At 31.3% G+C, this 27536-nt stretch overlaps 2 protein-coding genes across 2 annotated transcripts; both read left to right on the top strand.

Moving 5' to 3' along the window:
* The first annotated feature begins 248 nt into the window (after positions 1-248).
* LOC109788330 (uncharacterized) lies at positions 249-10982 on the top strand. The gene is made up of 16 exons (XM_020347024.3): positions 249-490; positions 1650-1694; positions 2016-2056; positions 2187-2268; positions 3440-3484; positions 3761-3817; positions 4387-4446; positions 4531-4658; positions 6431-6695; positions 6788-6854; positions 7460-7530; positions 7602-7691; positions 8317-8425; positions 8812-8903; positions 9497-9602; positions 10495-10982. Exons 1-16 carry the CDS (start codon positions 353-355, stop codon positions 10605-10607), a joined length of 1509 nt encoding a protein of 502 aa, XP_020202613.1. The 5' UTR covers positions 249-352; the 3' UTR covers positions 10608-10982.
* A 7062-nt stretch (positions 10983-18044) lies between these two features.
* Positions 18045-23208, top strand: LOC109788331 (vesicle-associated membrane protein 722). The gene is made up of 5 exons (XM_083071079.1): positions 18045-18447; positions 18570-18711; positions 18831-18951; positions 22570-22632; positions 22857-23208. Exons 1-5 carry the CDS (start codon positions 18246-18248, stop codon positions 23004-23006), a joined length of 678 nt encoding a protein of 225 aa, XP_082927205.1. The 5' UTR covers positions 18045-18245; the 3' UTR covers positions 23007-23208.
* Positions 23209-27536: the final 4328 nt, after the last annotated feature.

The following is a 27536-nucleotide window of genomic DNA, read 5'->3' as shown; positions in this document are numbered from 1 at the left end:
ATTTTAAATTTTAATTATACACAATAAATAATTAAACTGGTGCATTAAAGATGTAGTTTAATTTAATTTTAATATATACGTTAGAATGTTGGTGGTTATCCCATTTTAAATTGACTTTTGCGCCAACCGCGTAAATTAAATTTTTGAAGCGAGATATTGGGCCACGCTATGGTCCGACCCGAAGTATCTGAACCCGATGACGTGTACCCTAGTTCTTTCTAGCGTCATCCCCAAAGGAAAACATGCAAATAAAATTCAGAATTCTCTCTTTTTCCCAGCGGTTCAGGAACTGTGGTCACTTCGTTGAAAATTCAGACTCTCAGCAATAAAGTGAAAGGTAGAGTGGAATCCGATGTCTGAGAAAATGGAGGGGAATGGGAAAAGCGAGCAAATCGTGGACGTTGGATCGGTGGTGGAAGCCGTTTCCGCTGACGACGGTGACGCTCCTCTCTACAGCCTCGAAAGTCTTTGCATGCGTTGCGGTGAAAACGTACTTTCTCCCTCTTTTGCGCCACCTCTTGCTTTTTTTTTTTTTTTTTTTTTTTTTTTTTTCTCTATACTTTTCAATTAATTCAGTGACTTTCCGTTTCTTCTTTTTTTCCGGCATATCGTCTTCCTCGCGGCTTTTTTTACTCCTGTTTTTCCTCCGCCTTATTTTACTCTCTGCGTTACCGAGTTTAAACAATGCTGTTGTTTTTTTCTTCTTAGTCAATGCGTTTAATTCGCGTTATTTATGAGTCGGTGATGTGTTTAATTTGTTCATCCATCAATGCATTTAGTGGCATTGAACACCGCTTCGGAACTTTCCACCGCTTGAATTATCTGTTTGACGTCATGGTGTATTGAATTCGGCGTGTTTGGAGGAGTAGGGTTTTTACCTGAGCTTAAATGACTTTATTTTTTTAGCTTATTTGGAGAAATTTATCGATATAAGCTGTTTTTAGTTTGTGTTAGTAAGTTTAATTATCAAGTTTTGGATATAGGTTGTCATATGATGAAAACTTAATTAAAGCTTTGTAAATTGTTTGCCTAATGTCTTTGAGTTGGGAACTATGGATATGTTTTGTGCATATTGAAGTATAGCAAAAGTAGATTAGTTTAACACTTGGCACAAGCAAAACTTTTTGTTTTGTTTATTGTGTCAGGTTCAATGCACTGCACAAGCAAAACCGTTTTTGTCTATTGTACCAGGATCAATGCAGAAGCAGTTTAGGCGGTGGGGCAGGGGTTGGTGGTTATTCTTCATTGGCGTTTTCTGACTTTGGGTGGTCTTGTGCATTGAACTAGAAATTATGCGTGTTTGGTTCAACTTACTTTGAAGAAATAATCATTTATTTTTGTTACTATTCTAAAATAACTTTTAAGAAAAAGAAACGATTGTACTTCACGGACTAATCTATTTCCAAACAAGCATTGTTGCCTCAGTTATTGAGTAATGAATAGTTAGACTTTTTTATTTGTGTTTCATCTTTTATGTTGTTCTATTCATGGCCATTTTAAGCATTAATGAAACAAATATTTTTATGTGGTCCAATTATTTATACGTAGCAAATGAGTCAAAAGCACCATTAGGCTTAATTTTTGTCTTTCATCCAAATTTTCTTAATCTTAAACTCATCTTCTGACTTTAATTTCTGTCATATTTGTAGGGGATTACAAGATTTTTATTGACTTTAATTCCTCACTTTAGAAAGGTACACATCCTTATCTATTGCTCCGTTTCCTCTTGTCATTGGCAAGTGGTTAGTGTTTTTTTTCCTTTCATCAATAGGTATTGGGATATATGCATTTTAAATCTCATATTTATTTTTTCCTCTCATTATGCTTATGCTTCATTCATTTTTTTTCTCTCAAGTTATTTGTTACATACTTCAATTAAATAAATGAACATTATTGATCCACAAATTAGAAGGTGAATATCATCACATAATGTTATTTTTATCTTGATGTTTCTTATGTCTGTCCATAAGTTTTCTACAAATAAAATCCAATGCCACATTTGCTTTTTTCTGCAGATTTTGTTATCTGCTTTTGAATGTCCTCACTGTGGTGAGAGGTAATCTGTCCTTAGTCTATGCCCTACTTTTAAAACTGTGAGCATTGATGATTGAACATATTTGGCCCCTTTGATCTTCCTTGAAAGCTAATATATTTCTATTTTTATTTTTTATGTTTTTATCTATTAGGAACAATGAAGTACAGTTTGCTGGTGAAATTCAACCGCGTGGTTGTTGTTTCACTCTAGAGATCCCATCAGCCGAACAGAAGGTTGTGTTAATTCCAATTTCAAGCCCCTTTCTAAATGATTACTTATAGTATAAGCAAACTTATTTATATAACCACTAGATGAATTAAAACTTAGTGTCATAGTCAAGGCATATTCAATGCTGACTTGAGTGTAGGTTCTCCGATGCCATTATTTATATAACCATTAGATGAATTAAAACTTAGTGTCATAGTCAAGGCATATTCAATGCTGACTTGAGTGTAGGTTCTCCGATGCCATTATCTGCCATGTCCATGCTGAGGTGCTTGACACCAGTGACATGCCCTAGTAGTATGAAGGGCTGATTTTCATATTTTTGCTGATTTGTCATATTTTTTTTTAATTTGTGTCCATGTTTAGCTACAAGAAATCTTGTCTTAGAGGGGTAATGATCTAAAACTGTTTAAGATGACATATTGGCATGGCAAAACTTAATCACGAGAACCTTAGAACTTCAATGCTGAGGCAGAAAACAACTGTGTTCTTCCATCTTCATCCATTGCTAGACCCTAGCCAAAATTTTAGGGAAGACAGACATTGAAATATCTTAGGATAACTTCAAAGATGGCATTATAATGTACTTTTTACCCTTTTAGAATGACTGTCTTACTTTACTCAGTCAGGCATACCACCTCCTCCCTCACTGCTTGTGACATTTGGTTGGTCGTAGCACCTTAGGTCACTATGCGCAATTGAAAACACTGCAACTAAAGTGTTGCTATCCTATTTCACCTATACGCAAACCACCTTAGGTCTTAGAATGTTGCTATCCTATTTCACCTTTATTGCATTCTTTTCATCCGTTTCTTTTACCAAGTCTATAATGGAAATAGTCAAACTGGTTTTGGGAAAACAAATAATATACATGTTTGTCATACAAAATAGGGAAAGAAATATGGAAGTTAATTTCCATGGTGAAACATTGATGCATACCATGACACTAGTAACTACATTTAACAACCTAATCTAGAGATTCTAGACATTGTTGTTATTGCATGAAACAGAAACCTCATGGAAATAGCCTTATTGAACAACAATCTAATACTTGTATTGTCAATTAATGTTTACTTGGGATTCTCTTGTTTTTTATTTTGATTTCCTAGTATATTGTTTGTTAACTATTCTGATAATATGTTTATAAGATTGTCTTATATCTAAGTTTAATGAATGCAGATGCTCAATCGACAAGTGGTAAAGTCAGAATCTGCTACCATTAAGGTACTCAAATTTGTCTAGTTTAATTTTTCTCTACATTTATTTAAACTCATTTACCTCTCCCCCCCCACCTATTTTGATTGTGATGATAAGGTTAATGATTGTAAAAAATATACCTGAGTTGTAAAAATTGAAGCAAGGTTTTGGAATTTATAAGATTCATCTCTGATGATTCTAAATGTCTGTAAAAAATTGAGTGAGCAATGTGGATCTATTATTGGAATTTTGAATGTAATATATTCATCCAAAGGGCACCTTCTTGTGTGTATGATTGTGCAGATACCTGAACTGGACTTTGAGATTCCTCCAGAGGCTCAGCGTGGTAGTCTGTCAACGGTACTTCTGATGCATTTTTCAATTTACTTTGTTCTTTCCCTATTTGTAGCATTAACAGGTCTAATTGTTCTGTTGTTTTTATTTTGGGGAGAGGGGCTTACCTCTCATTGCATTTGTCAGTAAATATCTCAATTCTTGAAACTGTTTCATTTTGTCATGTGCATCAGATAATTTGAAGATGACTAAAGTTACTCTGCTAAGTGATAATGTTAAATCATCTGGTGATAATTGTGTAAATGTGTCCTTTTTATATAGTCAAAATAATTATTCAAATATAAATAAGAATGCTATTCTTCTAGTTTATAGATTTTTCTTTTTATGAATCAAAGAATTTTGGGTAGATTTTTGAAGCTTTAGGTTTGACTCTTAATCATATCATAACTTTGGGAGTTTCCAAATGCATATATTATTTAGTAGGGCAAGGATGATGCCTGTACACATATTTGAAATGTAAATTGTGGGTGTTGAAGCTGAAACTGAATATGTTTTGAGGATTCAGGTTTTATTCACAATTAGTTGAAAATTTGTAGTCAAATGATTTAACAATATCATTTCTGGTGTTATTATAGGTGGAAGGGATACTAATGAGAGCAGCTGATGAACTTCAGGCCCTTCAAGAAGAACGCAAAGTACTATTGGTTTCTGCTCTATATCATTGTTTGATGTATGCGTTTCTCTTTAAATAATTTAATGTTATGCTTTTTACCTTCTAGAAAGTGACTCCAGAGACAGCTGAAGCAATTGATCAGTTCTTGGTGAAACTGCGAGCCTGTGCAACAGGGGAATCAGCCTTCACTTTTATTCTTGATGATCCTGCTGGAAACAGCTTCATTGAAAACCCGTAAGAGATTACATATCTTGTTGAAGTTTTTTCTCAAATGAATTACAGTGGTTTTTATTAGAGACAAGATCATAAAGTAGAGGCCAAGGTATCCTCATATAAGTAAGATGACCTCATAAAGTAAAGAACAATAAACATTCAAGGATAAAATCTTCATCTTAATAGAGCTCACAAATTTCTTTGCAAATCCATCAAAGGCACTAATTTGTAGTTACCATTGGTTGACCACAATAGAGCTAAAAAGCCACCAACAACAGATAAAAATAAAATATGCCAAGGCAGGAAACTGTCCTTGAATTTTCTAGCATTTGTCTCAAGCCATAAATGCCAAATAACTGTCTTATAATTTGAGTTTAGGCCTAACTTAACTCCTAAAGCTAGATGAAGAGTTGAGTATCCCCCATACTTATATATGCTATTTTGGTCATATCTATAGTAAATGTAGGATCTCCAACACACTTTTTTCATGCTAAGAATTTGATATCTTGAACTTAATGTTTGTTGGACTAGACATCTATGAGTTGTTATATAATGGGCAGCCCTATAGACCTTACAACAACCACTACGATTCCATCTTAAAATTTGGATTTGGGTCTAACTTTTTAATTTTTTTTATATATAGAAACAAGAGGAAACCGATAAATTGTGACAAACAAAACCATATCAGAATGACATTGTCAACAAAGTTAACAATTGTTTTAAAATAAGTTCAAACAAGCCTAATAATAAGAGCACAATAAACATAAGAAAAACTAATAAATTTTTTGATTTACTATAAGTGTAACCACTTTACTGTAAGTGTAACCACTGACCACTCAAACCTAACAATCCTCCAAAAAGATGTTACATCTTTTTGTTGCCCAATTTCAACCCTTTCAACTTGCTTTTCCTGTGCTTTCTGGATCTTCAAGACATTCTTAACAATTTTTACACTTCAACTAAGAAAGCTTGGATAATCCTTTCCCTGGCAGCAGTTCCAGAAAAACATATGCATGGTTCACAGTCCTATAGTTTCTAGGTAGCTTGACCTCTTATATTCTTCAGGCCTCAAGTGTTGAATCCCCTGAATCCTATTGCGAGTGATAGGGTACTAGGGTCTGCTCATAGACTAGCTTCTGCTGGATATACTCATAGATTAGCTCCCTTGTAAGGGAGTAAACAATAGTCCTTTGTTTGAGGTGAGGATTGTTAAGATATAATCAAAGTCCCACAACTTGGAAACAAGAAGATGGACATAAATTTATATACATAATGTCTTAATTGGTAAGAGGTCTTTTGGGAGATGACCAAAATCAAAATTATGAGGGCTTAAGCCTGAAGTGGATAATATTTCACCAAACGAGTATGATGGAATTGGCAATTTTGTAATTAAAAAGTAAAAAACAGAAAATGAAAACAAGAAATAAAAGCACAAGTAAATGGGCCCTAATTTTGTCCATTCTGTCTGTAACTTGACAATAGAGTGAAGAGACATAATTGAAAAGAATGCTGTACAAAGGAGATTTGAATAGGAGTAACATACCCTTCTTGATTATTTTGAAATGTTCTTTTTTAAGTGGATTTTGGTGGCTTGATAGACTGTTGTATTGATTGATGCTAACCAAATCCTTCCATACTGTATACTATAATTTGTTATCTTAAATCCATCAAGACAAACCTGTATTTGTTGTGACTTGTGAGGCAATCTTGTAGCTGTATTTGGTAATTATTAACATTAGTCTAACATTTTAGCCACTGCCATGTTTATTTAAATTGATGTCACATGTGAATAGGTTTGCTCCATCATCTGATCCATCTCTAACTATCAAGTTTTATGAGAGAACACCTGAGCAGCAAGCAACATTGGGATACCTTGTCGAATCCTCACAGATTGAAGGAACTCATGAAGCGCCAGAAGTGGGACAAGCCGTGACTACTGATCAAGTGAGGAGAGAACCACATGGGTCAATAGGGGCAACAGCTGGTCATCGAGCCATTGCACAGAGTAATAGTTCAGAAATTGCTGAATCCTTATTTCGGTATACTGCACCAGAAGAGGTATGTATTGCCGAGCTGTGTATTATCATGTAATGAGCTTTGGTCTTTTTTGTTTGTTCATTCAGTCTCACATTGCTGCTTGTTCTTGACAGGTGATGACCTTTCCATCTTCTTGTGGCGCCTGTGCCACTAAATGCGAGACTCGAATGTTTGTCACCAGTATCCTTTTACCATTTTTCATACTGTCAAAGGCTTCTGTCATTTTACCATCAATGGAAATTATAATTTAAAAATTGATTATGTTAAATGATTCATATTATGTATATGCAGAGAGTACAAGGATTTGAGGGAAAAATGAAATCATGTTATCATGTTATTATAAACTGTAAAGGCTTTTTTTTTTTTGTATCTACTTTTTTGATTCCATGTTTGATGTATTTCAGTTGAAATTTGAAGCTTTAGTCACCCCTTTGGTATGCAGAAAATATTTTTTGATAACCATCTGTTTGATTAAAAATCCTGAAAATAATCTGTTTTTGAATTTAACGAACTTGGCTATAGATTCAAGCTAGACTCAACATCAATGTTGGATGTTTGAGATTTAAACGAAACAGTTGTCTACAGGGTTGGCTTGTATTCTGATTGCTGATAGGGTAAAGACTGTAGATAATATTCATTTGCTTGCTTGATAACAGAGCCATGCTTTTTTAAAATTTGCCAAGTGCCAATTCCAAATTCTATATTATTGGCAGAGTTTGCATGAGCAACATGTCTTGTTACTTGGTAGTTCTTCTACACCCTTTGTTGAGCTTAACAACAAACAGATATTCCTTACTTCCAAGAAGTAATCGTTATGGCATCCACATGTGATGCCTGTGGTTACCGCAACTCTGAGGTATGTGCTGATTTCTTGAGTGTATTTCTCTCTATTGAGGGCTGGAATAAATATTGCTCTTCACCTTGCAGTTGAAACCTGGTGGGCGAATTCCTGAAAAAGGAAAAAGAATTACTCTTTATGTGAAGAATGTTAATGACCTGAGCCGTGATGTAATAAAGGTCTGTAATTTTATCCTGGATCTTAACTAATATTTACCCTACAGTTAATTAATATATTTAGTGATGAATAATGGATCATTTAGTTTATCCTTGCATTTAGTGAGCATATCGTTTTTCTTATTTTTATTAGTAAAAGAAAACCCATTAGAAAAGAAGGTACTTTGGACTTCGGTTATTGACGTGATAGCCTTCTAATGTAGTTCAGATGTAAGCTTCCAGGCCTTTTTGTGGAAAGTGTGAAGAAACTGAGGAAATACAAAAAACTAATCATGTGTACTCTTCCAGTTCCTCTTTTATTTTGGCTTTATTCTAGAATTTTGTTTTTGTCATCACACTTGGATGAACTATAGCATTTTAGAGAATCAAATTCACAATTTGGCGCGTTATCAGAAGCCTCAAATTGATAATTTCATCAAAAGATGACCTGGAAATGTTAACATCAACATGTTCTGTTTTCAATGATATATTAAAATGATACTCAGTACAGGTCTTTCTAGTAAAGATAACCAATGAAAAATGTCATGATGATACCCATATAGGCCTGAACATTTAGACATTATTTTCTGCAATCTGAGACCCAGAAATATATTTTATATCAATTGACTGAGTAGTTTGGTTTGATTAGTCTGATACTGCAAGTGTAAAAGTTCCTGAACTTGACTTGGAGCTGGCAAGTGGCACCCTTGGAGGAATTGTTACAACTGTTGAAGGTTTAATTACAAAAATTAGTGAAAGTAAGTTGCTTTCTTGCTCTCTATCTCTCAAACTATATAATATAGGCAATATTTTACTGAGAAAGGATAATTAGGAGGAGTGGCCTTTGTGAAAAGTAAAGGACATAGTAGTATCCACTCTTTGTTGAGCTTCATTTGAACAAAATGATAAAACTTTCCTCTTTTTAATAAATAATTTACATTTCAGCCACCTGAGCATCCAAATAATCTGCATCAAATACGTTTGAAATTTGATAAGCTTTTCTAAATGCAAAATATGTATTTGTTTTGGAAAGATGGATTTTAAATTGTTCTCCTTTCATCATGTTTACGTTGTTCCTGATCCTGTGGTGTGATTTATTTTTGCAAGAATGTAAAATATAATTTGATGTGATTTGCATGTACAGGCCTTGAGAGGGTCCATGGCTTTACTTTTGGAGATAGTCTTGATGAACATAGGAAAAGCAAGTGGATAGACTTTAAAGCAAGGCTAAACAAGGTAGCCCATGACTTTATATTATAGTTGGTTTAAATTTCTTTTATATCGGTCCATGTTGTAATTCTATTGATTGGATTACCTTCACATGGCAATGTTTATTATCTATGCTTTACACAATTTTTTTGGTAGGCTCGGAAAAGAGGAATGAGGAGCAATTGATAACTACAGGCTTTGTACATTAATTTGTATTCTAAAGTTGTCTTGTCTTGTATTTTTTGTTATCTTTTAGTTGGATATACTGTTTGTGTACCTGTTTCCATTACATCTCAATCGAAATTTTATCTATAAATAAAGAAGAAATGAATAACACAAAGGAAAGAGTCCAGGGTATTTTAACCAAATAAAGTCTAACAAGGAGGCTTACTTGCTGGGCTACAATGACCAGTGATCATATTCCATGCAACTTTTGGGCTACATCACTTGTTGAATGTTTCTCTAATGTCATGGATTAATAGAACTGAAGTTGTCATACTATCAGTGTCTTCCTGTCTTTGAATTTGAAGGCTTTGATTTGAGTTTTCCTATTTAAACCTATATAGGTTCAAGGTCTTTTGACTCCTTTTTTCTAACCTGCATCTTTTCATTTTGTGCAGCTTCTTAGTTTGGAAGAAGCTTGGACGCTAATTCTTGATGATGCATTAGCCAATTCTTTTGTAGCACCTGCAACTGATGATCTGAAAAACGACAATCAATTAGCATGTAAGTTTTTCAACTCAGATATCAAGTTAGATTTCGTGCAGATGCAGTTGACGTTTTCTGAGTTCGAAATTGAAATTGTGAATATCTGATTTGTCCCCCTTAAGCCCAGGAACCTCATTTAATTTCACTATATTCCATCCATAATATATTAGTTCCATTCATTTACTATCCCAATCTTTAGCATCTTAAAGATAAGAGATGTTTCTAGCCAATCTCTTTCTTTACATACACACGAGAAGTAGAAAAATCATTATGCAATAATCCAGAAATTGAGATGTAAATTAAAAAGAGGTTTGTGATGATTTTTCAATCCTATATACTGGATAATCTAGTATCTCTATGAATGAAGATAAGGCAATCTGCACATCAGTTCAAGTTGTTATTGAGATGATAACGTTCTGTTTTCTGAGTAAAGTATACTGAAATTAAAAACTAAGTGTTATTGTATTGTGCAGTTTGCTTGTATAGTGATGTGGTTTGAACTTTCTATGGTCAATCATATAACTACGAATCAGGTCATTCCTTGTGTACTCATTATTGTTAAAATATTTTTTTCTGCCTTAAGATGTCCGATTCAATTTAACCATTGGAGTCGGTTGGGAATCCAGTGTACTACCATGCAAAGAAATAAACAGGAATGAGTTTATTTTGTGACATTTCTTTCCCTTTTTGGTGGCATGTGTTTCAACCTTTCGTGTTACAGTGCTCTGAGTTACCTACATAATTGGAATCATGTGATGGATGGGTTTAATGACTGTATTTATAATATAACTCTGATTGTTTAGTGTTGTTGTCATGCTATCTATTCTTGACTGCATAGTTTGTGATGTCAATATATTCATGTCTTGCACTCTTCTGATTTGGAAATTTCGTCAACATGGTATCTCCCCAGTTGAGGAATATGAGAGATCATGGGAACAAAATGAAGAATTAGGTCTGAATGATATGGACACCTCTTCTGCCGATGTTGCTTATGAATCAACAAATACTGCCAAAACTGAGTGAACGTGTAATTTGACTAATTTGCTCTCCTCACACCCCAACCAAAACAAATGAAGGGAAGCTGTTGTGAAAGGAAGATTTTTTGTGCCAGTTTGATATCAATGAGATAGAGAAAGGATGGAAAAGTCAGTTTTTCGTCAGCCTCGTGTAATGGCTGATTAATTTTTTAGTATGTAAGCAAGCCCATTAACTTGTATCATTCTTCTAAAATAGTTTTGTCGTAAAGATGTAATCTCACATGAATTGTTTAGTTAATTTTGTTTTTGTAGACACCCGAAATTGTTTCTTTAACATTTTTCTCTCTCTTTTGCCCACCTTTTTTAATTTAGGGGCGACGATTACCAAAGGTTATGATCAGTGTATATTTTTTGGTATCAACATTGGTACAGTTGAAGTGTAGTTAGATATTATTAAGTAGATTTAGTTTGTGTGTGGGAAAACCTTTACCAACCTGTAAAGGTAAAATCTGTGTGGATGGTCTGTATGTTTTGATGGAGATTTATCTCTAGGGAGTTGGAGAATATCCTTGTGCAAAGTGTCCTTGCATCTATTTGCAATGGGTTTGATAAAATTAAAAAAAGAAAAATCAGTGATTAAGCTTTGAAATTATTAATGAATATTTTCAATTCAAGATTATTGGCTACAAGTGGAAAGGAGGGGTATTTTCTGACCTCTTATTTTCACTGTACTAAAGGGGATATATATATATATATATATATATATATATATATATATATATATATATATATATATATTGGAAAAATGCTCTTTTCCTCCTTCCAAATGCATTAAATATTTTTTTTTTCTTCAAGTAATCATGTGGTTTTTATGTTTGGGATGAACAGTGAAGTTCTAGCCTCATTAGTGTATTTGATTTAGATTTTATAAATAATAACGAATTTATTTTAGCGTTATTGGAAATAGTTTCTTAACTTTATTTATAAAAAAAAAAAAAAGCTTTAGCTGGATGATGCTAGAATAATCATCGTGCGTCACCCTTCCTTGAAAGAGAGTAAACTGAATTTATCTAGCTTGGAAGTAAACTGAATTCTTGTAGCATCGGTAATATTTGCCTTCAGGCTTCCAGTCGTTCCCCTCGAAGCTAGGGCTCTAGATTTCCACGCTAATTTTTAGACGTGAAATTGAGCAGAAGTCTTCTAAAATCTTCGCAATCACATTAGCTTGGTATATGTGGGCCTTGACAAAGAGCAAGACATCATTTGCAAAGAACAGATGGGTGGGGACTAGATTTGGACAACCTTATAGGGAACTCGTTGTACTTCTTGCCGAATCAGCATCTCTAACCTTTCTATACAGAGAACAAAGAGATATAGAGGAAGGGGATCACCTTGTTTCAAACGGTGAACTGTGAAAAAACTTGTATTCATTTCTTAATATTACACGTACTCAAAGAAACAATTGCCTTTGGTAAACCAAAAGGCTAAAGAGTTTGTTCTAGGAAATCCCAATCCACTTTATAATAAACCTTTTTAAGATCTAGTTTGAATATCAAATCATCCTTCTTACATTTAAAATTTGTATTTGACCTTTTTACACTGCCCCTTGAAAGATAATAGCATTGTCCTTAGTGCTTTCATCCTATAATGCAATTGTTTTGTCAAAGATTAATAAGAGCATCTAAAAATTGATCTTGCTTTGTTAACTAAGATCTTAGAGATGAGTTTGTACACAATGTTGCATAAACTAATCGATTGGAAATCATGTAAGCTAAACTGATAGTCTTTTGTTGGGATCAACACTATGAGAGTACTAACAAGTAACAACATTCACATCAAAGTTTCTAGTAGCAAACACGTCTCCTACAAATTGCCAAACATTATTCCCAGCTTATTCCAAAATATCATAAAGAAAAAATGGTTGGAACTCGTCAAGGCCCAGAGCAGAATATGACTGCATGTCCACAAGTGTTTGAAAACCCTCTTCTTTCGAAACAAGCTTAACTAATTTACCTTGGTTTTGTGAGCTAACACACATTCAAGTTCCAGTCTGAAAAAGTTGTACTTATTATTTCTTTTGAACAAAATAGATCCTTGAAGAAATTAAGAGCTTCCACTCTTAGCTTTTCTGCATCAATCCCTTGAAGGAAGCCAAAGCTTATGAATCTTATTTCATTTTCATTTGATGATCGTTTGATCATGGAAGAAGGTTGTATTTTGGTTCCCCTATTGAGCCCATTTCTCCCTAAAATTTTGGAACCAGGGATATTCTTCCAAGAATAAAATCAACTCACTCTTTCAATAAGTCTTCTAAAAGTGCACATAAGCAAGTTGAGTCAATCCTTTTGAGCAATCGTTGAATCCTTTAAGAAGAGACTCAAGCTCCTCTTTCTTTTTGAAAATATTCCCAAACACCTCCTTATTAAACATGATAGAATCTTTGTTTGATAGTGCCTTCAACACATCACCCTCCTTCTTGTGTCATGCCTACAAAACAACCTGGGCATAATCTCCATGTGTACACCGGAATCATAATTATTTCTCCTTCTATCTAGGCATAAAATGATGACATCTTATCAAGAAGGGATTACGATCAGTGTGCCTTCTAATTAAGTTTTCCATAAATGCCTCATGAAAAGTTAGTCGCTAATCATTGTCCCAAACGAATTTGGATCCTCTCCAGCAATTTTCTCTCTCCAGTCTCTCTCTGCAATATTAATAGCCATGAGATATATCTAATGGCTCAAATTTAATCTTATAATTAATGTAACTTCTTAAGTGATTAAATTTGAGCCATTAGATATATCAAATGACTATTAATGTTGCAGGAGAGAGGCTGGAGAGAAAAAGTTGCAGGAGAGGATCCAAATTCGTCCCAAACACCTCTTAAAGGTTAACATAAACAAAATCTCATCTCCTACATGAAAGAACCATTGAATGCTTCCAAGTCCATTATAGGGAAGTATTTAAACAATCTACAAAACTGGAAGCATGGAGATATGAGAACACTTCACCTCGTTGCTCTGACAACAAGAAAATGTCATTAAAATGTTCCACCAACATCCAAGAACTGTTAACACATCTTTGAAAATCCTCCAAGTAACACCACCAAACTCTCCGAATAGAAATATTAGGATTAGCATTAACCGCCAAACATAACCACTCATTCTTCCCATGGACTGAAGACCTTCATACTACACCTTGAACTAGTTGCGTAACTAGACATGTCCCACCGTTGACTGAATAATCTCAACACACATGTGCAATTCTCTTGTAAGAAAATTGTGATTTCTAATCATCAATTTATGCAACATTGAGTTTTACTCTCTCCTTTTTGTGTTTAGATTTCTAACCATTGACATTACATATGCTATTCTTTTTCATCTTTTATTATTATTTATTTCTTTACTTATGGCTAAAAAAATAGTTTTAAAAAAAATATTTTTGAAAGTATTATTTTTAAAATAATAAAAAAAATATATATGAAAAATTAACCATCTAATTTAAATTTTTGAGAAACTACCAATCGCACCTTTGATGATATTTTATTTATACCCGTTATTATTGCTCTTTGTAGAGTAAAATAATCACTACCTAAATCTATAATTATTACTTTTTATGTTTTGTAATACTGCAATTAAGAATGTCAGACTTCTATGTGAATCTTTTTTGAAACTTTGTTATTGAACTGTGCTTTGATTGTACGCCATATTAAGAAAGAATCTTTTCAACAGTCATAATGGATGAAATTTCCTTTTTTAATCCCTAAAATCGTTACTCCAAATCAATTCAATATCTAATTTTATGAAATTTGCATTTTAATCCTTAACTTTGCAATGCAACATTTATTTTAATTTTTTTTTAGTATGAGATGACTGTTAAAATAGAATATAAAAATAAAAATATCTTACAAAATTTAAAAAACAAAGTGAAGATTTTACAAAGCTGAGAATTAAAATTCAAAGTATCAAAGACTAAAATAGGTTCATTTGGAAATTATAGTATGAAAACAAAGCAGGGTTTCGATTCAAATTAAATTTTATACTAAAATAGGTTCATTTCGGAAGTTCGAAATAATTTCACTACCAAATCTACCTGTTACCTCATTATTGGTAGTTTCAAGTTCCAACCAAAGTAATATTATCTCTTATTAAAAAAACTAAAAACTAAACCACTAAAATAAGGATCAAGTGCATGATATACATTTAATCACTTATACACTGTCAGTGTAAATTTTTTTTACACTGACAGTCAATTAGAGCCGTTAATAATATTTTTTTATCAACTTATTTAATTAAATTAAAATAAAAAAGGTATTATTAATAGTTTTGATTGACTGCTAGTGTAAATATAGGTGTTAACTCTTCACAGTAATGGTTTGAATTGAGGTGGCAGAGTCCAAGAAAAGGAAGTGGTATTGATAGAGTCATGATACCTGGATTAGTTTAGTTGGGTAGTATCAATGGCATGAGAAACTAAAAAGCAATGTTGGAACCCACCAAACTGAAACATTTATGCGGGTAAGGATTTTAAAAACCAAGGATCATATGATTCAAAATGCAAAACACAGTAACGATTTCTGGCCTTAAGAATGAAGCAATTATTTGGTTTGTTCCAAATGTTGGAATAAAGTAAAACATGATGTTTTTCTGAGCTTACTAGCCATCACACTGGGCCATGGATTAAACCCAAACTTCTAATATAGAATTTTGAAAAAGATTTGCAACTCTCATAAACAGCTTGTACTACCTGTTTAACCATTTTTAAGTCATCTTTCTGAACCAAATATTTAATGACATTTAATAGTCTTTTTGTTTGGTACATACATTTACAAGATTTTTTTATTTATTTTTTATTTTTATCTATCATACATGTCTACAAATACTCTAAAGATTTCTTAGTGCATTGTGAGTGGAGAAGGCTGGTTCAACTATAATTGAAGTCTAAAATAAATTTTGATTTTTTTTAATAAAAAAGTATATGTAGGTCTTTAATAGTTTTATTCTTGGACCAACTTTGAAGTGGAGTGTGAAACTGGAAGAGGAAAGTCAAATATATTTTTGTTTAGTTATATTAAAAATTAAATATTTTTAAGAGATAAAAATAATAATTTTTAATATTTTGGATTGAGTTTATTTATTTTTAAAAACCTCTTTCCCATTTACCTAAATAATTGGTGAATATTAAAACCTTTAAATCAACAAACAACAACAATAATTGAATCATGACTTTTTTGACATTTTAGATTAGCTATTATTTTTTTAATGATAACTAATCTCGATAAAGCATAACAAAATAACATAGTTTTTTGACCCATGATAAGTATTTTTTGTAGTTTTATAATATTATATATTTCTATAAAAAAATTATTCTATTTTTTCAAAATTGAAAACAATATTTTCTGCAGAAACGCTATAAAAATCATATTGCACAATAACATATCAAAATTACTTTTTATTAGATTAATGAAATTAAGTCTCTTTATTATAAACTCATGATGACATGGTACTTTCTATGGATCTCACTGTATCATGGCATCTCCACCGACACTCGAAGTAAATAAAAATAAATAAAAAGACAAAGAAAGGTAATTAAACTATCAAAGGAAATATCGAACTAACAAATTTATAAAAGATATATACTATTTTAATGTAAAAGTTTACTCTTATAGTGATGAAGTGACACCAAAATTAATGAATACGAGAATTCAAATTTGACATCCATTGTTATTGTTATAATTTTTATATTAAAATAAAATAATTAATTTGTGAAAAAGAAATAGCAAGTACATATATTTTTAAATTTAATTACATTTTATCAATAAAAATTAAAAGTAACTATACATATTTTATTATACTTAAATAAAAAGATAAAACTTTTCAATTTGAGAAAAATTATGAAATATAAATTTGATTACCTTAATAAAGAAGTAAAGATAATGTGAATACGATTTTGGGACCGTGGCAACATGATTAGGGGATAAAAATAAAATCTTCAACATTGTTACTATTATAACAGAGACTAAAATTAAAGTGTTTATGAGGATTAAAAATTAAAATTAAAAGAAAAAGTACGTTTAACCTAAAAATTAATTAATAGTATTAAATGGTATTATTTTAGTGAATGTGAGAAAATTGAGATGTCATTGTTGTTGTTGGATTAACAGGTTCATTCAAGAGGTTGAGTTGGATGTTTCAATTGAAAAGAAGCAATATAAAATAAAATAAAATACTCCTCCAATAAATAAATTATTATTTCTTTCATTTTCTTTACTTATTTCCTGTACCCGCACGGTTCTTCCACTGTTCCGATATCGTAACGCCACGTGCAGCACTTCACTCTTTAATCAGAGATTAAAATTTTAAATCAATTAAAAATATTATTTATTCTTAAATTTGCATGAAATTATTACTCATGTTATACTAAAATAAATAAATAAAATTTTTCAATTTAATTTTTTTAGTAAAAATTGCGTATGTTTTTTGTATGAGATATTTTTGTTTTAGCTTAATGGGATTTTTAAATGTATTTAAAAACTGCAGATCCAAAAGTTTTAACTTATTATCAAGTTTAAAGCATCTTTCACTAGTACATCTATGATGATGGTTCAATTTAATAATAAAGTACATCTTTTAAAGATTAATGTGAAGCTAAACTATTTGAAATATTAATTTTTACCATGTTTGAATAAATGATGATACATTTTCTTTCATTTAAATAAAGAAAGTGAAAAATAACTTCCAAAATATAAAATCAACCTTTCAATTTTTTATTATTATTTTTTTATTATAAATTTTTTCTCTTTTCTTTCATCACCTTAGGAATGGTGACTAAAATCTTAAAAGACTTACATAGGCATGCTTGTTCAAACGTTTTTCTCAAAACATTTTTATTTTATTTTTTAATATGTAAATTGTTAATTTAAAATTTAAAATTAAACATATTTTTAATCTCTCAAATTTACGATAAATTTGTTTTTTTTTTTTCGTGAAATTTAAAATTATTAATTTTACTATTTGTAATTTTCAAAAATTTTATCTCAGTCTTTCATATTATCAATAACATATCTGAAAGTAATAAATTAATATAGTTATGCAATATCAATTGAATTTAATATAATATTTTCACTAACAAAAAATACTAATAAATATATTTTATATAATAATATTTAATAAATTTATTAAAAAAATTAAATGTAAAAATTAAAATATATTTTTTTAAAATTATAAAAATTAAAAATAACAATTTTAAATTTAAAAAATAAAAATAAATTTACTCTAAATTTAAAGATTAAACACATATTTAAATTTAAAATTTATTTTTTTTAAAAGCAACTCCCGTGTATTTTTTTTTTTTAATTAGGAAGCCATAGTAATAGTAAATTAATTGAGAATAATAATTAAAAAAGGTTGTTTAGTCTGGACGGAAGAAACGGCACATGGGAGTTATCACCTGCTTTATAAGCGCCCCAAACACTTTCTTTTTTCTCACTCATCGTCCTTCTCTTCCTTCCTACATTCTCTCTCTAGAAAAGAAAAGAAACGAAACGAAAAGAAAAGAAAAGGAATAAAAGAAGAGAGTGTAGGTAAAGAAGAGTACTCTCATTTCTCAGTTCTCACACACCAAAAGCTGAAATCAGCGTAAAACACAGATCTGAGAGAAGAAGAAGAAGGAGAAGAAGAGGATGGGACACGACCAGAACCAGAGATCGCTGATCTACGCGTTCGTCTCTCGCGGCACCGTCATCCTCGCCGAGTACACCGAATTCAGCGGCAACTTCAACTCCATCGCCTTTCAGTGCCTTCAGAAGCTCCCTGCCTCCAACAACAAATTCACCTACAACTGCGACGGCCACACCTTCAACTACCTCGTCGACAACGGCTTCAGTTCGTATTCCTAACTCCGATCTATTACCAATCTCGGACATGTTTCCTTTGCGTTAAATCAAATTCAAATTCAAATTAAATGAAATTCACGTTGCTCTGTCTCACGCACTCGTGTTTTGTAGCGTATTGTGTTGTTGCGGATGAGTCGATCGGAAGGCAGGTGCCGGTGGCTTTTCTGGAGCGTGTGAAGGACGATTTCGTCGCCAAATACGGCGGCGGAAAGGCCGCCACCGCCGCCGCGAACAGCCTGAACAAGGAGTTCGGGTATTGAGTTTGTGTTGTGTGAGATTGGTGATGGATTTGGTGTGATTGTGATTTGTGGTGTTGTAGGTGATAACTGATATTTACTGTTTTTTTTGTTTTTTTTTTTTGGCTTGGTGCAGGTCCAAGTTGAAGGAGCATATGCAGTACTGTGTTGAGCATCCTGAGGAGATAAGCAAGCTTGCTAAGGTGAAAGCTCAGGTTTCTGAGGTTAAAGGTGTCATGATGGAGAATATTGAAAAGGTGAAGATGTACACTGCTTATTTGCTTTTACTCGTGAAAATTGAATAGATCAGGCGTAAATTAAGTAGATCAAATTGCTTTATAATCGTAAATTGCATGAATTGTGGTGTATAGAGGGATGTAAGATTGTGGTTGTGCTTAAAAGTTTATGTAACAACAAAGAAGATGCGATGCATAGAGTGGATCTTTGAGATAACCTAAATGGTGACTACTTAAACCTTATTTATGACTGTGAGACTACTACTAAAATAGTCTGGCCGGAATTATGTTCAATTATGGTCTTCATGCTGCATATGTACACGAGTCTGTAATAGTTGTTAGAATTGTACATGGTATGGCTAGAATGGTACGATTCAATACAAATCGAGAAATCGACTATTTGTTTTATGTGATGAATCTTAGATGAAGCATGGACCTGGGTAAACAGTTCGTTATTTTTGTTTCTTTTTCGTTTTTCCCACTTCTTTCATCGATTTTCATAAAAAGAAAAATTACAAGTTGGATAAGCTTAGACTCTTAAATGTAAAGAAGTTAAAGAAATGCAACTTAATGCACCTTTATTTTATTATTCCGTGCTTTGTTTTCCTTCTTAAGAAGTAGGGGCTTTGCATTCGGGTCTCTTAGGAATATATCAGATTTAGTAAGGAGAAAAATTATTTAATCCAATCTCCTAAGTTTTTATTTTTTATTTTTATTTTTATTTTATTTTTTTATAATAAATTCATCCAATCAATTTTATACTTAAACCAAAATTAGATTGATTCTTTGATTTGGCTAGGATAATAAATAAGTCTTGTTTTATATGTTTCACTCTTCTTTTTTTTAACTTATTTTATATAAAATGCAAAAATTGTTTGATATGAAGATGAGACACAAGAACAAATTTTTAATTCATACAAAACTATTAAATTTATAAATATATTAAAATAATTTCATAAATACATTTATACAAATATAGGTGGTAAACTAATTTCATAAATAAAATCCTGTGTGTGTGTGTGTATATATATATTAGTTCTGTTTGGATTGGATATATTAGTTTTTAAAATTGGATCTGAAATCCAATCCAATAAAAAAATTTGTTCTTTTGGCTTTTGTATTTTTTGTTTATTTTTGCAATTTACACCGACTTGGATCGGTTTATAAATACTCCTACTTCTTGCAGTCTGCATCCTATTTGGCTGTTTCATTGTTCTGTTCTTATTCTTTTGAAACAGAGGCTTCACACGGCCACATACTCACTCTATACATGCCTTATCTTGTGATATAATTGATGTGTATTAGTTCATCTGAAAGTAAGGCATTCACTTTATCTGGTTCCAAAGGCAAAGAAGAAACAGAAGGATGTTACATGTTAATATTATTATTCTTAAATAGATTACGTATCACATGTAATTAACGTTCAATGTCTACATTGAATATGGGGTAGTTTGCTCAGGATGAAGATGAACTACCACTAAGTAAGAACACAAATAATTATGACTTATGAATTAAGTTGGATGCTTCTGTTTTATTTTAAGTTTTCTATTTAATAGCTTCTCTGTAGATTGATAGCAAGACATAGTTATGACTAATGATTTTGTTGAGATTTATGGTTAAGTGGTTTTGTGAAGTCCTGGATTAAAACTATTACATTTAGCACCACTATTCACCATTTAATATGATATATTTCAAAATGTTTTTCATTGCGTCTTTCAATCCTACATTTTGATATGGTATTAAAAAAACTTTGAACTTTGATTTTGGTTTTTAAGTATTAAATTATTGATATTTCTACAAGTCCAGTATAGGCATGTCAGATGGGAATCATATTTTCAGCCAGATATTCTTCTTTATTACATTTTGGATTTGAAGTAATTATTGAAACATGCAAGCCATAGTAACTGTGCCAGAAATAGTGGTGATATTCTACTTTTCAGCTTTTATGTGTATTATAAATTATTTAACAAGTGTAGTATAAATTATTTAACTTGTATTTATATCTTCAGTATAGTAGTCGTCCCTTAATTGCAGCAAATGGATTTTATTTTTTTGTTTTGATAGCAAATGAAGTGATGGATGATGTTATATAAGGAAAGAATATGTAGATTAGTGTGAAGTTGGATTTTGAGGAAACATGTGATCAGGCTAGTTGAGCTTTTTGTTGGTGAGGTTTCATGATTGGGAAATACTTGCAGTTCTGAATTGAGAAAGTGAATCCAGTTGCCTCCGGCAATATTCCTTGTGATTGTGAATAGTCAGTGTATCTCAGGCTTGCTTTTATGGACATCAGAAAATTTGGCAAGGGGACCCTCTATCTGTTTCTTTAAGTGCCATTGTTGATATAGACCAATAATCTTAAATTTTGATCAGTTATGGTTATTGTCTCCCACCTCTGGGTTTACTGATGATACTATTATCCTTTTTGGAGGAAGATGTTGACGTGAGCATTTTTTCTCTATCCGAAGTTCTTTGAGGCTGTTAACCTATTACAACCTTCTCAAAATGAATAAGCTAGAAGTAGTATGACTGAAAACTTGACCTTTTGATAGGCCTCTAAATCGTGGTCCTCCAATTTTGGTTTTTACCAGTGAATGAGGCAGGTAACGAAAGGAATTGTGTTTGGAGGAAAGGAAGAAATTAACATAATGGGAAGGAAGAGTGGAAAATATCAAGGGGGAGAGCTGTAGGTGGGGGGGAAGGGTTGTCAAATCTCTGAAAGAAATTATGGAAAGCTTAGGCCCAGGGGCAGGATGGCATTCCATGTTTCTCTCTTGTTTCCATCTGCCTCTGTTGCTTTTTCTTTGTTTTAGTATCTGTAATTAGAGCACTGCTTTTCACTTGATCCTATAATACCTATGAGGATACCAGTTCCTAACACTTTTTTTTTTCTTGTAGAAAATGTATGTATCTATATTTTACGCAAGTTTTGAAGGTGCAAAAAATCAAATTTTTTATCAAACAAGGATGTGAATTGTGATCATGTTGGAGAGAACACATTTTTAATCAAACAAGGATTCAACGTGCTCAGTTATAGGACTAAAGAATTACATTTGATAAATAAATGTCTTTCTCTTTCCAACATAGAACATGTTTAGGTACAAGCCTAAAAAGGCTTTTAAGAATTTCTCTATTGAAAAATATTCTTTATTTCCAATAGAGAAGTTCTAAAAAGCATTTAGACTGTATTCATACTGGCTCATAATCTTATTATGTTACTGGATAACAGGAAACTATCTGATTCGCAGAAATTCTGTTCTCCATAAATGGTTCATGGTATTGCACTTGGGTTGGGCTGCTGTGTTTTGTTTCTGAATCGAATCCAAATTATAAATAAGCCAAGATATATTTGTTGATTTATAGGCAGTTAATTGTTCTATAACTACCAGTTGCTTATTCCTCTGCATTCTCAAAGACAGTCAAAATTTTGTGCATTTCCAGCGAGTTTCTGTCTTTTCTATGCCATAATGATAATACATTATAACATATGTATTAAACCAGTCATACATTTCTGCGGAAAATATGTAAAGGGAGAAAAGAAGTAGTCAATTTTTTTTTGCATTCCAATACCTTTATTGGAATATGTATTGCATGAGGACACCTATTCAGTTATATTGACATGCTAGTAATTTAATGTAGGTTCTGGATAGAGGGGAAAAGATAGAGCTTCTGGTTGACAAGACTGAAAATCTTCATCATCAGGTTAGTTTGTTGTATATGTCCAACTGGCTGTTATTGTATTGTGCTTTTAAGGTCTTGAACTTGGTATTATTCTTCCATGCCTCATTATCACTAGTATATTATATTTCTGTATGTATTTCTTATCCTCTGGCCTTTCTATATGCTTTGATGCGGTTGAATCTATTTGCTTCATGACAATAACTTTTTGATTACTATTTATTTACTTTCCCTATTTTTTGAGGCAGGCACAAGACTTCAGGAATTCTGGAACCAAAATCCGGAGAAAAATGTGGCTGCAAAACATGAAGATAAAGCTGATTGTGTTGGCAATTTTGATAGCCCTGATCCTCATAATAGTCCTCTCTGTCTGCCGTGGGTTCAACTGTGGAAAATAAACATGAGTAATTTTTACTGTTATTTCGACCTTGTGATTATATATGAGGAAATGATATCGAATGGATGACATGATTTTGTATGTAGTAAAAATATTATATCTCGGATACTGTTCATTTTAAAGGTTTCACAGTATGATATAAGAATGCTTTTGGAAAAATATTAATTTGTTTATCTATTGTAGTTTGAATTTCATTCGCACGACCCGTTTTGTCATCATTGTTGCAATTAAGTTACTTGTTCTTTCATATTTGATATAAATGTTCACAGCATTTGAATGCAAGCTTTTAGTATTTTTAATAAGAATTCATATTTACGTCAGTTTGTTTGAATATAATTTTTTTAAAAAAATTGTATTAAAAAATGTTTTTATTTTGAATTTAAACATGTATTCAAATAAATTCAATGTTTGTTTCTATCTTCCTTATATATAAATATTTAAGTTAGAGTAGTTATCCTAAACATTTTAAGAGGCTTTTATTTATCGAGTATTTTACTCTTTGTTTTTCAAGAGAGTGGTTCTAGAGTTTTCTATCTTCTCTGCATTGACATATGAAGTTCCAACTAGAACTGTCACTTGACTCTTGAAATTGACCGATTTGGGGGAGGTTATATTTCTTAATTATACAACTTCTTTTTTAGTATATCATTTTTATGGTTAGTTCTAAATTGTATTTTAACTGTTTTTAAATTATCAATAAATAAAAATATTTTTATATTTTTATATGCATTATATATCATAAATTTAAAATACAATTTATATATTTAAAAATATTTATATATTATGTTTTAATTATACAAGTTAAATAAATATTTTTATATTATTGTTGATAATTACTAAGTACATATTAAAGTATAAATGTAAATTTAATTATTTGCTAACGGGAGGGACTTCACCCAGAAGAAAGATTGATAAATCCCGTGGAAACCAAGTAGAGCTAGCATCACCAAAGGCAAAAGGGGGAGAAGAGATAGAGTTTGGAATAGAATTGAAAATACAAGTAGGTCTGTATAAAGATAATTGAAACTTGATTCAACTATATCAGCAACTTGGTTAGGTTCTGTTGGGACCCAAGAGAAAGACCACGCATCTAAATTACCATTCAAGGGACAGATTTCATCTACTAAAAGAGAGCATGGGTGACAGCGATCACAGAACCCAGTGATCAATCTAACAGTGGTCAATGAATCAGACTAAAGCCATGCTATGCTGAACAACTATTTTCAATTCCAGAATAAGGAACCTTACGAGTTCCTAAACATTTGCACAGCCCATAACAAAATGGCCACAATCATATCTAAATATTCCTTCGCAAGAGCCTTTATAATCAACTCCAACTCCGTCCAACAATCGCAGCGTCACAAGTCAACTTAACAATCTACTAAAGGCCTTTGGCTAAATAGATCCTTTATAATATCTTATGTACACTCAATTTTGTTATATTTTGGTAAGACTTAAAGAAATATAATTAATATTTAATTTTAAAAAATATATAATTTCTTAATAGGCTTAAATATGTTTTTAGTCTATCAAATTTAAGACAAATTTGTTTTTAGTCTCTCAAATTTAAAATGGTTGTTTTTAGTCTCTGTAATTTTCAAAAATCTTGTTTTAGTTCCTTAAGTCACTCATAACATATTTGAAAGTGACTAATTATGACAGTTATGTAATATCAATAAGATTTAATGTGATATTTTTATTAATAGGGACACCAATAGGTAGATTTTATGCAATAATATTTGATAATTTTTTTAACAAAATTTGAATATAAAGACTAAAATAAGATTTTTTAAAATTACAGGGACTAAAAATAACAATTTTAAATTTGAGGGACCAAAAACAGATTTACCCTAAATTTGAGGGACTAAAAATATATTTAAGCCTTCTTAATATATCTTTGAATTTTTTTTTTGATTTTTCACCAATTAAATAAGTATTGAAAAAGAAAAAGAAACACATTAATCAAAGAATTCATTAATAATGGTTAAAAATATAATAGAAAAATATTTAATGTTACATTAATATTGTAAGATATCAATCAAATTAAAACAAATAAAAATTACCATAACGTCAAATGAAATAGAAAAAAGGAGTATAACTTTGATCACCAAATTTTAATTTTGAAATTTTAGTTCCTAATTTTATAAAGTTTGTCATTTTGGTATCTCACTGAATATCCATCCACTAATTGTTAAAACTGTAACATTATTATGATTTGACATTATTTAAATGACATGTCAATAATCTAGCCTTTATGTTTTTTCTTATCAAATTCTAAGCAAGAAAACTATTTACACTAAGCATTGAAAATTTCTTGGACCTAATCACTCATATTGGAGATTGAAAAAAGTTTTTAATGAATAAGGGGCAACACTTCAAAATGCAAATAGGTTTATAAGTGAGTGACGTAAATACAATCTTTAGAAAGACTCAAAAAAAGTATAGCGAGAAAAATATATAGAAGAAAATGTCAATATTATTTGGTATTATGTATCGGTGCCATTTAGATATTAAAAAATTATATATATTTATACATGTCGAGAAAAATTATGTGACAATGCAATACGTGCACACTTTTAATCATTAAAGATAAGACAAATGATGATGTTAATGCTCATCAAGATTTATTTGAGATGGACATATGTCCGTAATATCCAAAGTCAGAAGGTAAGCAAACATTTACAAAACAAAAGAATCACTCTTCAAGCTCAGTCCTTGCCCTTTTCTAGTTCAAAATGTAAAAATCATGTTATCACATCCATAAGCTACTTTGAAATCATTGAAAATATTTAGGAGGTTGATTACACTAAATTTAGAATGTTTACTTAAAAGTGTAAATAAGTTGATATTAACACTAGTGAAAAAATTAATAATGAGATTTATGTTGACAAACCTTCACAATTTAGCTTATAAGGATAAGCCTTTCATCGTCATTCACCAAGCTAAATAAATGTTTTATGCAATGATCCCTTATAAAAGGTGGCTAGTGTGGTTCTCCAAGGTAGAAGCATGGATGGTACTCACTGATGATGATCCAACACTTCATATTTGCGAGAGTTTTTCTTTCTCAACATGCATGCTTAGTTACAATGAGGAAAATGAGATAGATGAACAACATTCCTCTTTGAACATGTTAGATACAAATTATGCTTATGTACTTGAAAAAAGAGAAGTACTATGTACGTCCTACCCAGTTAAACCCTAAAAAAACATATATATAACTGATCGGAGTACTACGTGCATACTACCCAGTTGGACCTTAAAAAATAACTACTAGTACGCGGTTTGAAACGGGTCAAATGCATAACCGATCCAACTCAAGATTCGGACCGGCCGGTCTAATCTAGGTTTTAAAATAGTGTGCATGACAATTAGTCATAACTTGGGCAAGGAAAATGAGTGTCACCATCGCTAGAAATCACCTCTGACAATGGCACACGATAGTGCTCACAGTGACGCTTCCACACGAAGGTAACTATCATTGTTACCAGAAATCGCCTCCGACGACGGTGCACAATAGTGAGGCAAAACCCCTTTTTTATTTGATTTCCTTATTCATTTTACCTCCCTTGTTTGGCTGGTTGGGATAACTTGCGTGAAGCAAGTTGGTGGCTTTGATTGATTATTGGTTTCCTTACGATTTTCAAGCAATAAAAGGATGTAATTGTGGTGGTTTTTTTTATAAAGTAGAGAATATGTTTGTGATTATAGGTGTGTGTTGCATGTTCATGAAATTGTTTCAAAAATTAAAATACATGAATTTAGAAAATAATAACATTTTTAATTTCCAAACCTCAAATGGAAAGGGAATAACAGACATACCAATGCTACGCCCTACCTATCTTCCTTCTCCAAGCTTCTTCTAGTGCTCATAAATTCTCTGTTTCTTTTTATCAATTTTGCAGGCAAAATTTTTCAACCCTTCACTCATATTATGCTGGGGTATTTATAGACTTATAATTTAATTATATATATATTTTTACCAGTTGAACTAACTGATGCCAAATTCATACATTTTTGCAACATATCTGAATTTTTTACTATTATGAAATTTTTCTTAAAAAAATTACAAAATGAACCTAGGCCTGCATTATTTACCAAAATAGATCTGATCACTGTTCAGGTTTAGAATTTGGTCCCCGGTGAGCTAAATTTTGACCTGAAACAGTGCATTCCCGATGTGACGTGGCTGTTGGAATTCGGTTCCTAGGGAGCTGAATTTCGAGCACCCCTGTTTTATTTTTTTTTTTCGTTTTAAATTTTAAAAATGGGCCTTGTTTTTTTATTTTTAAAACGTATAAATTTATATTTTATTTATTATATAATTTTAAATAAAATATTATTATTATAAAAAAAATTGTATATAAAATAAGGTATTATGTGTATTTGTTTACTTAAATAATTTAATAATGTATAATTTCAATAATGTATAATTCTAATAATGTATAATGTTAATAATTTATAATATTAATAATTTATAATGTTAATAATTTATAATTTTAAAAATTTATAATACGTATTATTATTATAT

This window comes from Cajanus cajan, chromosome 3 (genome assembly GCF_000230855.2).
Source record: "Cajanus cajan strain Asha chromosome 3, NIPB_CcT2T_4, whole genome shotgun sequence".
In the NCBI taxonomy this organism is placed as follows: Eukaryota; Viridiplantae; Streptophyta; class Magnoliopsida; order Fabales; family Fabaceae; genus Cajanus; species Cajanus cajan.
The sequence above is the reverse complement of the archived record's forward strand: the minus strand, read 5'-3'. Positions and strand labels throughout refer to the sequence as shown.

Coding starts and splice junctions, on each gene's coding strand:
- LOC109788330 (XM_020347024.3), top strand. CDS start 353: ATGTCTGAGAAAATGGAGGGGAATGGGAAAAGCGAGCAAATCGTGGAC. Junction 4,659..6,430: donor AACAGCTTCATTGAAAACCC/GTAAGAGATTAC, acceptor ACATGTGAATAG/GTTTGCTCCATCATCTGATC. Junction 6,855..7,459: donor GACTCGAATGTTTGTCACCA/GTATCCTTTTAC, acceptor AACAACAAACAG/ATATTCCTTACTTCCAAGAA.
- LOC109788331 (XM_083071079.1), top strand. CDS start 18,246: ATGGGACACGACCAGAACCAGAGATCGCTGATCTACGCGTTCGTCTCT. Junction 18,448..18,569: donor CCTCGTCGACAACGGCTTCA/GTTCGTATTCCT, acceptor CGTGTTTTGTAG/CGTATTGTGTTGTTGCGGAT. Junction 18,952..22,569: donor TGATGGAGAATATTGAAAAG/GTGAAGATGTAC, acceptor AATTTAATGTAG/GTTCTGGATAGAGGGGAAAA.